This window comes from Oryx dammah, unplaced genomic scaffold (genome assembly GCF_014754425.2).
Source record: "Oryx dammah isolate SB20612 unplaced genomic scaffold, SCBI_Odam_1.1 HiC_scaffold_6, whole genome shotgun sequence".
NCBI lineage: Eukaryota > Metazoa > Chordata > Mammalia > Artiodactyla > Bovidae > Oryx > Oryx dammah.
This window is the reverse complement of record NW_024070190.1, coordinates 31478389-31494340: the sequence shown is the minus strand read 5'-3', so window position 1 is coordinate 31494340 and position 15952 is coordinate 31478389. Positions and strand designations below refer to the sequence as shown.

The 15952-nt window shown below is 50.7% G+C and overlaps 1 protein-coding gene across 1 annotated transcript; it reads left to right on the top strand.

Annotated features, from left to right (window-relative positions):
- The first annotated feature begins 11995 nt into the window (after positions 1-11995).
- Positions 11996-14126, top strand: DDIT4 (DNA damage inducible transcript 4). Its single transcript, XM_040242502.1, has 3 exons — positions 11996-12149; positions 12272-12527; positions 12798-14126. The coding sequence occupies exons 2-3, from the start codon at positions 12332-12334 to the stop codon at positions 13289-13291; spliced, it is 690 nt and encodes a 229-aa protein (XP_040098436.1). The 5' UTR covers positions 11996-12149; positions 12272-12331; the 3' UTR covers positions 13292-14126.
- Positions 14127-15952: the final 1826 nt, after the last annotated feature.

Below are 15952 nucleotides of genomic sequence, written 5' to 3'. Positions count from 1 at the left end.
GCTGCCTTCGGTTTTGGCCCCTCCTTGCTCTGTTTCCAAGCTGCAGCAAGAACGGTCTGTACTCAAAGGATGGTGAAACAGCCAAGGAATCCGTAGGGTCCTAAAGGTCGACCTTCTTCCTTTCCTTGCCCTTGTTCCCAAATGTTAGTTTCCTGGCCTTGGGCTTCTTGTCCCCTACCCAGTGTCACAGGCACTGTGGAGGTCAGTCACCTTGAACGAGCCTCTCCTATGCTGCCCTGTGCTTCTACAATCATCTCCACAGCCACCCTTACTTCTCCCCATCTGGAATCACAGAGCTGTCACAGACCCTCCCTCCCTCTGTCCAGATCTTGTCAGTGCCCCCTTCTCACTGGGTCTCCACTGCCGCAGCTCTACCCTACCTCTGTCTAACCCAAAACCCCATCAGCAGTCCTGCAATAGCAAAAAAAACCCAAAAATCTCTTGTGAGAGTAATACAAGCTCATGATAAAAATCCAATTGACAGTGTCTCTACAAAGCAAAATAAAGGTAACCTTGGTTTTTAACCTGAAAAACAAACAAAAAAAGATATGAAGTGAAAAAGTAAAAGCCTCTCCCTCCCCTCTATCCCTCAGAGATAACCTCTGTGGACAGTATCCTTCTAGATGTTTTTTTCTGCACATGTAAGTGTGTGTCTGCTGGGGAGTGTCCTCTGTTTTTCTTTCAGAATGAGATGAGAGGATACAAACTGTTCTGCAACTTGTCCTTTTTACCTAACAACATATCTTGGGCATTTTTCCAAAACTGACCTCACTCTTTTTAACATCCACATAATGCTCCATGATTTGGAGCTTATTTAACTGTCTGCCACAGACACTCAAGGTGGTTTTCAGTTTTTTCTGTCACTATCTAACTGACTCTCAGCCTCTGGTCTCAAACCTCCAATCTGCCTTCCACACCGCTGCTGGATTGCAACACCCAGTGTATCATTCGTCGATCAGCTGTCTTCCTTGCATCAGGGTTATACACGAGGTGTCTTATCTTTCCTCCTTGGTCTTAAGCTCAGGACAGGGTGTTAGCCTTAGAGGTCCTGACAAGGACAGCCTATCAACTGTGCAGTTTTTGAGCCAATCTCAGTGCTGCCCTGGGAAAGTGGAAGGAGGTTCTCAGGCCACGTGAATATTCATTTTCTTTTTTCATATTTGTATGCTGAGAACTCTGGGGCCCTGGCTTGTGCCGGGCACTGGAGCTCTGAGATGAAACAGATACCGACCCCCACCTCTCAGAGCTTGCAGTTCAGTGGGAAAGAAAGGCACTGTACATACACACAGATAAATACATGGATAATTACATATAGGATGAGGGCTTTGAAAGGAAACAACCAAGGAGATGGGATGGGGCCATGAGGAGCGAGGGCCAGTGAAGCCAGCAGACCGTGGGATCTGTTTTCCATTCTAGGCCACTTCCCCTTTAGTCTTCTCAGCTGATGAGAAGGGAAATCCCCCTTGCAGTTTTAACTTTCTGTGACAATAAGACACGCTACCAGAGTTCAGTGGTATGGTAGCAGACTTCTCCAGGCCAAATACTTATTGAGCATACAGCATATGTAGATAACGTACAGAGGTAGGGACATACCTGTGTGTGTTGGGGCGAGTTGTGCTGTTAGGTGTTTAAAGATTTAAAATAGGGGACCTCTGAAGGAGTTTACAACTTGATGGAGCATTACACCCAGGAAAGGATTATTTCAATATCCATCAGGTGAGAAGAGAGTACAGTTCATCCACAGCTCTGAGAATTGAGCACTAGCTTCATAGGCAAACAGCTCTGGGCTGGACTCCCTGTCCTGCACTCCCCAGCCAGGGAACGTGGAAGTTTCCAAGTGTGCTCAAAAAGGGCTCCTGGAGGGCCCGGAGCTGAGACAAGATTGGAGTCTGAGTCAGAAGAGCTAGAAGGGCATCTGGGAAGAGTAATCTGTGTGAAGATGGGAACAAGCTGAAGGGAAGATACTTGACTTCACAGAGGAAAAGTAACCCACAGGGAAACTGAGCAAAGTCAACTATACCAGCCTTGGAAGAAAATCCAAGCACAAAAGAGCAGTTTAAGGAGTGCAAGCACCCCCCATTGTCCTCCTGGAAGCCAAAGATTTCATGCCCCAGAGAGGGCACCAGATGGGAGAAGACAGAAGTGTTACCTCTGCCAGTCTTACTTCCAAGTCTACGTGTCTCTCTCTAGCATGATTAAAAATACTGTAAATTCTGTTGCTTATACTTTGCTGATGTTCTCTTTGTGATCCACTGTACGTGGCATGACTACATACATATTACTGTGCAAAGTTGTGTACACAAAGCCAGGCATACTGTCCTTTATGGAAAATGTAAGAGCATTTCAGAGGTAATTAGAACCATCTGTGATTTTCCCCTCCTCGCTTCAGGAAGGAGATGCAGCTAAGTCAGGCTGGAGGTTTGTGAGGCCAAGGTATGGAGCCAGACTTGCTCTAAAGGTAGTGGGAAGCAGAACAATAGTAACTAGGCTCTCCTTGTTTCTCCTTAAGATAACAAAGTTACCTCCACAACCAAAGCAGGAACTCCCAAATCAAGTCTGTCCACAAGGCGTCTCTGCCTCATTTTCTCCACCTGTAAAGGGAAGAAGCCTCACCTGCCAGTGTGGGGCAGTAGCACCACAGGTCAACTTTGGCAAACAAAGAGGCCCAGGCTGAGGGGGCTTTTAAACCAGCCTGGGCAAAACTCGGGACATTGCTGTCAAATCTGAATGTCATTCCTGGCCTCCAAGGCTAATTGTCTCTGGACTGGTGCATCCGGGTTCGGATCCTGCTCCTTTGGGAAGCAAGTTAGTGAAGCTTCTGTTGGCCTACTGATGTCCTTTCCTGGGTCAGAGACTCTTAAAACTTTCTGGGAGAATGACGAAACAAGCCTCATTGTGCAGCCCTAGGTAAATGCAGCACCGAGTGCTAAAGAAAAGCTCCCATAATAACCACGTGTGATAATAAAAAGATAAAGAGGCAAATAGGTATGTAGGTCAGCTCAAAAATAGCCACCCACTCATTTGACCTAGGTAACCATTTGTGCCAAGTGGGTCCAAAGAGTTTTCTTCGCTCCCCTCCCAAGCTGACCTTCCCTGCTGTTTTATAAGGTTACTTTAAATAAAAGTCCCTTCCTGCACGGGCTGGAGTTGGCCCGGGCAGTTCTGACCTGCAGCCCTACAGGAGCAGGCACTTCTCCGTGCACTCCTTCCACCGAACAAATCCTGGGGTCAGAGGGCACAAGGGCTCGGCCTCTGCCATGAATTCTTGCACCTAAGTCGGGGTGTAGGGTGGTACCTCACACACTCCCCCGCCCACCCTCATAAGGGTTCTGTGCGTCCCCAGGAGGCCTCCCCTACCCCAACAGAGACCGCTTTGTTAGCAGACCCGGTCGGAGGAGAGTTACAGCCTCAGGGTTGTGAGGGCCTCCTCAGCCTCTCCTCCCTCCCTCTCTCTCTCTCCGCTCTTCTGCCCTCACCAGAGAGGCGCCGGCCCCTCGCCCTGCCCCCACCCAGCAGCCGAACGGCCGTAGCGCTGAGCTCAGCATCTCCGCACCCCGGCCGCCTTCCTGTTAGACGGTAGGAGGAGTCCCTTTCCTTTACCCCCCAGTGGGCGGGGCTATCACTGGCCCCGCCCCCTCCCTGTCTCACTTTCCGTCCTCCCCTCCCCTCGTCCCCCACGCACACGTTCTCCAAGTCACGTCCCGGTTCCCCCCAGCACACACCAGGGGGTCCGTGGAGATGGACACCCCCTCGCCAGTCAGCTGCTCAGCATCTGTCACCTCCACTGCCAGGCTCCCCAGAGGGCGCATCTCGGTTGAGGATAGGGGGTGGGAGGGGAAAGGAGAGGGAAGAGGGTCTTCCCTTCCCCCATCCCGCTGGCCCTCACTGCAGACCAATCACAGCAGGGAAGTCAGTTCAGCTCTTAAATTCACCTCTTCCCAGAGCAGAATCTAGAGGTCTAGATTTTTGTGTGTGTGTTTCTCTGCCTTTGATTTTTAAGTACAAAAAGATTGAGCCATGGCTTCTGGCTTCCTCTGTCAAAGTCTGTCCTTTGTGGGTTACAAGGGGAACAGATGGGGCAGGGAAAGACCCCTCTTGGCGCACCACTTCACAGATGGGCCTTCCTAGAGGAGACCAGAGCTCTCAGGGAGGATGCTGGGATGGGGGAACGTGACACAATCACTGTCACTTCTGGGCTTGAGGTTGTTTAGCTGAAGGTGATCCCTTGGGCGACACTGTGTTTTGCCATTGAGTCAGCACTGCCCGGCTCTGGTGAATTCTGCAGGGGGAGGAAGAGCCTCATCAGATAAAATAAGAGCCAAACCAACAAGGGAAAGTTTTTTGTCAACACCATGTCGACTCCAGGTGTTCACTTCTCCTGTTCTACACCATGTGTCCCCAGTATACGTACTGCCCCCTTTCCCAGCAATGCAGTCTCCTTTGGCTCACAACTAGGGTGTCAGGGGCTTGGAATCAAGGAAATGAGCCTAGATCTAGAGTCATGGCTCCAGCCTGCTGACTGGCTATGTGACCTTAGGCAAGTGCCTGCATCTATCCAAGCCTGTTTTCTTACCTGTAAAATGACACTGATGAGGCCTGTCCTGTCTACACTATGCAAATAAAAGTTGTTTTATTGACAAGAGTTATGAAAATGCTAAAGATATAAGAGTGTTTTTAAAACCATAAGGAGTTTCAGAAAGGTCAAAGATCTTTCTGAGGAGGTGGCCGTGCTGCCAGGTGGAACTGGCAGCTGCTATCACCAGCAAGCCAAGGAGTTCCAGACAAAGACAGGATGCAGATCCTGGGTGGTTGCCTTTTTGCACAGACCTGAGTTTTTCAAGCCTTTGGCTACTAAGGCCACTAGAGAGAAAAACCGCGATTCTGAGTGAAGTTAAGAAACTTGACAGGAGCAAGGAAGGGGTTACAAGCCTGGGAAAAGAAAGTTCTTGAAGATTGAATAAGGCCTAATTGCTAGGAGAACTCATGAGGCTCCCTGCTCTCCAGCTTGGTTCCTTATCCATAAAGTGGGGAGGGGGTTCCTAAAAGAGGCACTTTCCCAGGGGCTGCAGGCCCTAACATTCAAAGATTTTAAGGTTCACTCCACTGACAGAAGAATCCTGACAGTGGAAGACTGACTTCTTTCTCTGCTGAGTATTAATCCAGCCCTGCTCAGCTCACCTCAGCCCCTTAGGGTACCCAGAAGGTGGCCAGCCCTCCTGGTCTCTCTTCTCTGTGTGTGTAGCAGCGAGGGTAGAGGGGCTGAGCTCATTTTACTTCCCAGGCAGGCAGCAAGCCTGGATTCAGGCTGTCCTCAGTGTAGCAGCTTCGGATCACCCTGGTCATCCCCCACCCCCACTCCACCCCCCAGCTTGAGGGAACAAAGCCCAACCTGACCCCGCCTCCCCCCTTTGATATATGGCAATTGGAAACCCTCAAAAAGCAAGCACGCTGAAAGGGCTGAACTGGGACGTCTGTTTCTACCTTCTCTGGCAGGCCTCCTCCAGATGGTCCACCACCCTACAGGTCAGGCCTGGGAGTTTTAGAAAAGGAGCTCCATAGAATTTAAATCTTTTTTTTTCTTTGTTATGATCTTTGTGGTGCTTGAATAGGCCTTTGAGACTCTCTAGTTCTGGGTTTTCAAAACTGGGGTATGAAAATCCCCAGCAGTATATGAAGCCACAGTATAAACGCAGTGAATCTTTTGTTAAAAAGGGTTTTTGTGGGGGCAGGGAAGATTAAGAAATTTAACTATTAAGTCATTTTAAAGTTTGCTACTAAAATTAACACAAATTCCCACACACAGATAAAATATAAAATAGAATGCAAGATTATATTATTTGTAATAAAAGTAATAAAATAAAATGATACTTTTTAATGAAAATACTGAGTTTCAAAGATATTATGCTTCCTAGGGGCTGCTTCAGGCCACAGCCCAGTACCCTATTCATCCTTAGCAGCCAAATGGCCTGAATTGCGGTCAGCTGACTGCTGTCCCCTCACAGGACCTGAGGTTGCCTCAGAAAGCAATTTTGGGTACTGACTGGAGAGGGGTGTTAGGCCTCACCCTCCCTCCACGTCACTATTTTCTTTTCTCATAAGACTTCAGATGTAGGATGGGAGAGGGATTCTGGGAAGCTGGCCAAAAGCTGACCCCGCAGGTGGGATTCCTTCCTGAGAGGCAGTGCCGTGTGTCAGTGAGAAAAGAGACAGTGCCTGGAGTCTGGGTCCCATGGGCAATTCTGGCTGTGTGGGAGATGAGGAGGGGAGCAGTGAGGTCTGATAGGCCGTCAGGACTTTCATCAGTGCAAGGGGTAACTTGAATTCTGGCAGGAGCCTCAGGCTATCCTCCTAGCTCCGCCTATGTCGTGGTGGTTTCACAAGCCAGCCTTTCGTGGGGTTCCCTCTGCCCTTTGTCCTGTCCCCAGAGGAAATGGCTTCTTGTGAAACCTGGGAGCCCAGCAGAACTGGGTGTCTATGAGCTCACCATTGCCACAAGTAGGCCTACTCTCCATAGCTGTCTGCCATTTCACCAAGCCTGAACCCACCCCCCACCCACAGAGAGGCTGGGGAGCCAACCCAGTGTTTCTTCCAGGGCCTACCTTTCTTCCTGAGAAGTCAGTCCTCAGTTCTCAGACATCCCAACTAAACAAGAGCATCAGGACCACCCGAGGAGCTTTTGTACCAAAGGGTCCCATTCAGACCTACCAAATCAGAGTGGGGGTTGGGGAGGTGAGAATCTATGATTTACAAGCTCCACAGAAGATTCTAATTATCAATCAGCCTTAAAAGCCACTAGTTGATGGAAAGATTACAGGACACTTACTCTGGGCCTCAATTTGCTCCTCTGTAGAATGGCATTATGTTCATTCCTCTGGGTGTAAGTAGATAGTACAATTCAAAAGCTTCTTTGAAAGGCTGCATAATACAATGTATTGTCAGTATTTCCATTTCAAAAAGTAGCTTCATTTGCAAAAAGATTCCTCACTGAATTTTTAATTATCCCTCCAATAGCACAGTTAAAATCCTACTGTAGTCCTCAACTGTCAACAGCTTTTCACAGCCCTCCTAGTAAACCAGGTGCACTTATAATCTTGCTATTTTGACCAAGTTGTTTGTTTTTCAAAGAAAAAAGCCACAGAAGTCCTGGGAACACTTCTGCTGGCTTCATTGTCCCTACCTCCCACCACCGCTCCACCCTCTCCCTACCTCCCACGCTCTTCCAGCCACCTCCACTCCCCTCAATGACATGTTTCCAAAGGGCTGTGGAGGCGCCCCAAGCAGAGCCACACAGGCATGCTGGCTGGCCTTCAGGGGGTTCCCATCCTGAATTCTGGGGTTCCCAGAACCACACTCCCACCCCAAGATCTGGTTAAACTCCCCAAACCCGACTGGAGCAACTTTCCAGGCTGAGGCCCTGGGAACCTGTGTGCAGGACAGAAACCACCAGAACAGGGAGGGGCAGGTGGCCAAGGAGTGAGTGCTCATTGACTTTAAATTGCAGGCTGCTGTGGGTCCTACGGGAAGACTGCAGAGCCTGGGAAGATGCGGAGTGAGTGTCTGCATGGGCAGGGCCTTGGCCACAGAGACTGGGACTTGGGACCTGGTTACCAACTCCAGAGGCCTGAGTCACAGGGGCATGACACTAGCCCACTGCTGCTGGGAGTTCAGCCATCTCCCTCTCAGGGTCGCTTGGCGCAGATTCCATGTTGCACACTGTGTCTGTGTTAGGAGTGCTTTCCCCAGAAGACACATGTAAATGCAGACTTGAATGGTTAACAGTGCCCTCTGGAGTTGTGCAAAGGGACATCCGTACTCCCACCAACACAGGACTATAAATTTCAAAAGTAGAAGAGAGTGACTGCTTGGTGAGCTCAGGATCTCCTTTGGGATGACCAAGATATTGTAGAATGGACAGAGGTGGTGAGGGCACAGCGTTGTGGACACAAAATGTCAGTGACTTGTGCACTTTAAAAATTTTAATTTGATATGTGAATTTCATCTCAATTTAAAAAAAATTTTTAAGTCTTTTTAAGGCACTCGAAAGGAAAGTACAAATTGCTTTAAAAGATTTCCCACAAGCCAGCCCTCTCTGCCAATGTGTGCGTTTCCCACAATGCACCTCGTGCGTTTCCCACAATGTACCTCTCTCCCCAGCTTCCTGGGGTTGCCGACTGTAATCCAACTGAAAGAATTAGGTTGCCTTGGAAGCCCCACTGCTAGACCTGAGCAAAGGAAGTAGGGAAATATTCAGATACATCCAACACTTTTGGCAGCACTTGTCAGAAATGGAATAGAAAGGTAGCAAGCAGTTCTTCTGAAGGCCTGCCCCAAAGTCCACCAGATCACGAGAATCCAGATGTAGGCCTGCGATTCTCAGCAAATCCACCTTCTTGTTTTATCCATTAATTCATTTATTCATCCAAGTGTTAGGTAGGTAGAATAGGGAAAAGGAGTCCAAAATGGCGGTGGCTAAAAGACAAAGAAGGGAAAAGCCCACGAAAATAGAAGAAAGGAAGGGCCGAGGACCGGAGTGAGGACATCAGGTAAAACAAACAACACTCCTGGCTGGCCCAATTTACACAGGACCGGCCCAGGGAGAGAAAAACATATAAAAAGAGGAGCCAAAGCTAGCTCCCTCTCTCTCTCCTGCATGCTGGGGCACTCTTCTCCTCGTGTCTTTGGGTCTACGTGCCCCCATGCCTCGAAGATGGATTTTCCTGCTATCTTCTAAATAAAATAGAGCTGTAACACTGAGCTGTAACACTGATTTGTCTAAGAGCTATAACATCATCCTTTCGAGACCTGAGAGCTATAACACGGTCTGTCCAAGACCCAAGAGCTGTGACACACCGAGGGGGCTTTAATGTCCGTCACTCCAAATCTTTGTTGTAACGAGACAAAGAACCAAGGGACATACACTCGCGTGACACAAGGACTATTCACTGAGCCTCTACTATGTGCTTTACACTGAAAGTTGAGTAGAACAGGGATTTCCCTGGTGGTCCAAGTGGCTAAGGCTCTGCTCTCCCATACAGGGGGCGTACAGGTTAGATCCCTGTTCAGGAAACTAAGATTCTGTGTGGCAAAAAAAAAAGAAAAAGAGAGAGAGAGAGGGAAGAACACCACCTTTAGGAAGCTCATAGTCCACTGAGAAAACTAAAGTGGAAACAGTTATTAACAGAGATGTGTATGAGGTGCAAGGGGGACCCGAGGAGGGACACCTAAGGGATGGTGACTTGGATTCACCAGCTGGGGAGGTCTTCTTGGAGGATGGGATGCCAGAGCTGGTCTCAAAATCTGCTAGTGGAAACATGTCCAGGCACGCCTCACCAGCAGCCAGCCTAGGCCTGAGAGGGAGAGAAGCACACCAAATGCAGGGTTCATAGGATCTTTGAAGGCTCTGAAGAGGCCTGGCTCAGAGGCTAGGAGATGTAGCTGTCTCATTCCTGCAAGTACCACCTTTTGGGGTCCCCCCTCATCCCATCTGTTTCAGGCTGTGAGATGGTAACAATGTCTTTCCAGCCACTGCCGTGGGAAAGGGATCCTGCCCTTCACCTCCCAGGATGAATCAAGACCCTTCAACCAGTCCCCTCGGAGGGGTTGTTAAGAAACTCCCCTTTAGATCCAAAGGTTCTCCTAACAGACAACAGTATGGGTGAAGAATGTCAGTGGAGAAGCCATTTTGCCCTCCACCCTCATCCCCCTGCAGCTAGGCCTCCTACTGGGCGGTCTTTTACCCTATAGCCTACTCTCTCCTACTATGGGAAAAACCTTCAAGGTTAAGACTGTCCTTTTTTCATCACTTTTTGAAAATGAGACATTAATGGATTTTTTTTTTTAAAGAAACAAAATTATCCAGTGCTCATTTAACATAACCCTTTCCGATTATAAAAAGCTGTGTGTGTGTGTGTGTTTTAAGCTGTTTTATTAACAGAATGAGACGGTAAATGAAAAAAGGTGCTTGGCACACAGTATATGGCTCCACGACACACTACTTCCATGATAGCTATTTATTGAATAGAATGAATGATTCCTAGTAAACTGACCTTTCTAGAATAGCTCTGGATCCTTTTGCTTACAAAACCTCTATTTTTCATAGATTAGTGTTCCACATTTTTCAGAATGTTTTTCACGCAGGGAATGGGGGAGAGAGAAGAAAACCACCCTGTCTCTTGCTGTCTCCCCAGTCCAGTCAGCCTGGGAGGAGAGAATGGTCCTGATAGATTAATTCCCTGATCTTTACCCTGAGTGATTAATTCCCTGATCTTTACCCTGAGTGACAGAAAGACACACCCATACAGGTCACCCCAACTCTTTTCTTCTCACCTCAGTAAAGGGTAATTTCAAGAGGATGTCACCTCCCCTAGTCCCCCAAGCACTTCACCCAACTGTCACCACCTGGTGTCTTTAAGGCTCCCAGCAAGTTACTGGAGCTTGGAGAAGAGGAAGAAAGGGCCAGTGTTCAGGCCTGGAAAGCCCTGGCAGCCAAAAGACTATTCTATTTTGCAGCAGTGTTTAAGGTATCTCTTAATCTGAGTCATCTGATTTATTTTTTATCCATGAATTTGTCTCCAGAGATGGTTCTCTCATCTGCTGAAAGCAGATGGGGTGCAGGGTTTGAATTCTGATCGTTTACAGTTTTAAGTCTTGGTTTGCCCGGAAGACCCAAGGGTCAGTCTTTTTTTTTTTAATAGGAGCGGGGTGTGTGGATAGCAGTGGCCTGACTACGCCAGGGGCAAGTGTCTTTGGTCGCACAAGTCTGCCCGGAAGCGAGGCCCGCCAGTCTGATCTGGTTAGGCTCTGGCCCGCCCCTGCACGGGAGGGTCTGATGCAAGTTTGGTTTTCTCTTCCATCAGGATTCTGTATCCCAGGTTGATAAATCTCTTAAGTAAATAAAGGTCGAATCTGTCCGAGCAATCTCTGTTAGTTTTCTATATTACCGCCGTCCGGTCACATTTTCTGTGGCACCGCCTGAATGACGAAACAGGGGATGGCGATTGGTCTCCGGGGCTTTTTCTGGAGATCTAGGTCCTAGATCCTGATGCAACTCTCCGGGTCTTTTACACAAAGCGTTTTGGCAAGAGGGGCGCTAGGACCCAGCGGACACCTTGGGTTCTCTCGCCGCAGCGGACTGGAGAGACAGCCGCACCGCAGTCGGTCCATAGGGCAGGGGGTTGGGTCTGTGTGTCTCTATGATAATGAGTCAGTACCCAGCTCGAGAACCAAGCGCTAGGAACCCGGGCCCATCAATACTGCTTTAACCACACTTCCCAAACCCTCTTCTTGTAGGCAGCTGGAGGGAGCGGACACTGGGGACCAGGCTCACATTCCGGGCACGGACCCTGGCCCCCGCATTACTCCATCCCCTGGAGCTGGAGAGTAATTGGCGGGCGGGCAGGTGGGGCGGCCGGGAAGAGGGAGAACGGTGCCCGAAGCAGCCCAGTCTTTGGACCCCACCCCCAGTCCTTTCGTAAGGCAAGGTTAGCGTGGGGTACGTGTGCGAGAGCCGGCTGGATTAACGTCTGCTCCCCGCGCCGCCGTCCCACGAGTATCCAGCCGGGCACCCAATTGTGCCCATAGCTCGCAGGCTCTCAGACGCTGGGTGCAACCGTTTTCCCTGCCTGTTGCCCCCTGAAGTTCCCCTGCCTCTTCCCCCGCGCGGCTGCGGCCTACCCCCTCCATCAGAAATACGACCGTATAATAAACAAGTCTTTCCTTGATCCTCCCCTGCCGCGAGCGCCCTCGGGGACCTTGGCAGCTGCAGCCGCCACAGATCCCTTCCAGAAAGGGGGCGTGGCCGCGGCTCGGGGGTCAGTCCCCGAGCGTTCTGGGCTCAGCGGGGGCGGGGCCAGGCTGCTGTCACTGGGCAGGAGAGAACGTTGCGAACGTGCGCCTGAAGCCCATTGGCCGAGGTGGGCCACACTCCCGGGTCTGGATTGGGCCGCCGCGCGGAAGGGGTGTGGCCTCTCTGCACTAGCCCTTATAGGTCTCTCGGCGCTGGTGCTAGGGACCGCGGCAGGCCTAGGGGGAGGTGCGGGTGGGGAGAAGGGATAGGTCTGGGCAGAGCTCGGGGCTTGGCACCAGTTCGCGCACTCATTCAAGCGGCAGTACGCACTTGTCCCAACAGTTCTCGCTGACCGCAGTAACTGGTGAGTGTCCCTTCTGTGTATGCTGATCGCTGAGCCGAGCGGCCTCGGCCGTGGGGGTCTTAGCGCTCTGTTTAATCCAGCCCCCAGACTGACGCCCAGTCAGAACCGCTTTTCTCTTACAGCGTCTTCTGAGCTCTAGCACCCTGAGCTCATCTGCAGACGCCCTGGCGTCCATCCTCACCATGCCTAGCCTTTGGGATCGCTTCTCGTCGTCCTCTTCGTCCTCGTCCTTGTCCCGAACTCCCACCCCAAATCAGCCGCCGCGCTCAGCGTGGGGGTCGGCGGCCCGAGAGGAAGGACTCGGCCGCTGCGAGAGCCTGGAGAGCTCGGACTGCGAATCCTTGGACAGCAGCAACAGTGGCTTTGGGCCGGAGGAAGGTAAGCAGTAGGCAGGAGCCGGACGCGAGTAGAAGGGCCGGGGAGGTGAGGAAACACCGCGCTAGGAGTCAAAGCCCCCCTAAACTTCCTATCCCATCAGAATCCGGATTGCGGAAGGGGGCAAGCAGAGGAGAGGAACTGAGGTATAGGGTACTATCATGGGGCATAAACTGAGGCACGGAGTGGGAAGAAGTGCTGGTTTCTTGAAACAGCACTTCCCCTGTTTGGAGCTTCTCTTACCTAATCCTCCCCTATTGCTTTCCCTTGCAGATTCTGCATACCTGGATGGGGTGTCCCTGCCCGACTTCGAGCTGCTCAGCGATCCCGAGGATGAGCACCTGTGTGCCAGCCTGATGCAGCTGCTGCAGGAGAGCCTGGCCCAGGCCCGACTGGGCTCGCGGCGCCCCGCGCGCCTGCTGATGCCGGGTCAGCTGGTGAGCCAGGTGGGCAAAGAACTACTGCGCCTGGCCTACAGCGAGCCGTGCGGCCTGCGAGGGGCGCTGCTGGACGTCTGCGTAGAGCAGGGCAAGAGCTGCCACAGCGTGGGGCAACTGGCCCTCGACCCCAGCCTGGTGCCCACCTTCCAGCTGACCCTCGTGCTGCGCCTGGACTCACGCCTCTGGCCCAAGATCCAGGGATTGTTTAGCTCTGCCAACTCTCCCTTCGTCCCTGGCTTCAGCCAGTCCCTGACGCTGAGCACTGGCTTCAGAGTAATCAAGAAGAAACTGTACAGCTCGGAGCAACTTCTCATCGAGGAGTGTTGAACTTGGGCCTGGGGGGCCGATAATGCCCCCATGTCAGAGAACTTTTGGGGTGGGTGTCAAGCAGAGGCTGAGGGACTGGTGTCTGCCCTTAGAAAACCGACAACAGCCACCTGAGGTTAGAAAAGTCAAGGTGGGGGGAACACGGTGTTTCCCTAGGAAGCTCACTGAGGTGTGAGTTGGTGGCTCCCAGCTGGGGGCACACGCTGCCCCTCAGTACTGTAGCATGAAACAAAGGCTTAGGGGCCAACCAGGCTTCTGACTGGATGTGTGTGTAGCATGTACCCAGTTATTTTTATTGTTACTGACAGTTAAGACAACTGGCGTGACAGAGCCAGGAGGGCAGCTGGGCTGCTCTGGCCTCTGCAAGGGATGTGTGTTTCACCATAGCTGGCCCTGGAGGGAGGGGGGAGGTCATCGAGGTGATTCGTGTATCTCATGGTCTGAAGGGCCCAAATGTTTGGTTCTTTGTTTTTGTTTTTTGATCATAGCTTCACTACTGACCTGTTCTAGGCAGCTATCTTACAGACGCATGAATGTAAGAGTAGGAAGGGGTGGGTGTTAGGATCACTTGGGGATCTTTGACACTTGAAGAATAAATACACCTGGGAGCTGTGTGTGGCCCAGCCCTGGATGTGTACTAAAGGGTTGAGCTGTGAGGGGATGGGGCTGATTGGGGTGGGGGCTGGAACCCCTCCCCCAGAGGAGTACCATCTGGATCTTCCATCTAGAACTGTTTACATGAAGATACTCGCTGTTCATGAATACACTTGATGTTCAAGTATTAAGACCTATGCAATGTTTTTTACTTTTCTAATAAAAAAAGTTTGTTAAAACACTTGTCTCTCATTAGTGCCATGAAATAAAAGGGAGGGAGATGGGTGCTGTAGAAGGTAGGTTTCATCAGACTCTGGGGCAGCTCCGTGTTTCTCTGTTCCTCAGGAAGGTCTAAGGTGCCCTGCCAGCATGGTGATGGAGGTATGCAGGCTGAGTGCCCTCTGTGTCAAGAACCCTGGTTCCCTTTGCTCTGCTGGTTGAGGCTACCAAGGAAAAGCCCTGGAAGCTGAGGAGAAAGTCAGACCTTCGCAGAGTCAGAGTCAGTAGAAAGAGCTCACCTGACTGCCTTGGGTTAGAAGGGCCTGGCACAAAGGACTGCTGAGCCCAAGGTTCTTATAGGCACTTAAAGGACTGCAAAAGACATTTTTTGTGTGTGTGAAAAAAGGCACAGTTCTATTTACTCCACAGTCATGAAAATTACACATTTTATCTCCGGACAAGAAAAGGCTAGGGAGCAGGAGCAAAAGGCATGGAGTTTGAAAAAGACTTAACTTTGTTCAAGCCTCTGACTAGACAAGGAACTTAGGGCTCAGAGAGGGGCAAGACCTCCCAGGCAGGAACAAAACACAACACACGCAGGAGGTGTGGTGAGGGCTTCGGGAGCCAGGGGGCTGCAGAACGTTTCATGAATGTTCTTGGTGACCTGGACTCATTACGCTCTTTGGGCCCCAATTTCCTTATCAGTGAAATTGGGGTTGGGCCAGATGAAGGCCAGGGCCCTTCCCACTCCTCCCTCCCAGGGACTCGGCCAGTCCTCCCACACCAGCCTCTGGAGGGTTGTTATCTCCTTTGTTTCTCCTCCTTGTCTGAGACAGGCCTTGTTTGCCCAACCGTGAAACAGTATTTCTTCCACTGGATTGTAGAGTCAAATCTGTTAGGGCCTGAGTTAAACACAGATCCCCCTGCCCTGGTGGAGATTCTGATTGCATGTGTCTGGGGCAGAGCCTCAGGAATCTGCATTTTCATTCAGGATCCTGACATGTTCTTGAACTTTGGAATGGTCTAGAAGACTTGCGTCTCTAGTGGAATGAAATGACTTGTTCCCCAAGATGAATGAAGTGGTTAGAACTAGATTTGAAAATGGTGGTAAAAAGTAAGAAGGTGCCCAGAGCAGTTTTAAGAGAGCCCTTACTTCTTGGCACATCTTCCTGATAGCCACCCTGGGAGGGGTGGGTGGGGTGAGGGTTAGTAAAGTTTTACAGATTAGTAAACAGTTTTATAGATATCTGTTTGACATCCAAGTGGAGTAGGTGATTGGATATGTGCATCTGGAGCTCGGGGGAGGTCCAGGCTGGAGCAGAAACGTTTACTAACAGAGGCCTAACCCCTAAATGAACATATCTTCTTCTGACCTTGGCTGTCCTTGCCCACTCCTAGCTCCTCAGGGTGGAGCTGAAAGTAAGGCAGACTTAGCACTTGGGTGGTGTCTGGGGGCACTCTCCCAGGAACTGAGATCAGGGGCAATGCTCATGGCTGTGCTTCCCTGGCTCCCAAAGAGGAAAACAATCATGTCTAGAGAGTCTTATTGGTGTTTGGAGGCAAGAGAGGGATAGAGTGATAAGCATTAACCCTCTCCTAGACCAGGAAGCAGTAAGAACCCTCAGATCATTCCTTCTCTTAGCTGGAAGACCAGAGGACAGCTTGCGTTCCCAAGAAGCCTCAGCTAAAATGCTCTTTCCTGTGGCCAGACTGCCTTTCCTCTCTCATGGTGCTTGAAAATCCCCCCAAATAGGATAGAAAGACACCCCCTGCCCCCAGGTTGGGGCTCTTAGACCTCCTATGAGGCCTAAGGGAGCTTTGTCTTAGGTATTGGGCTGTTGAAGAGAA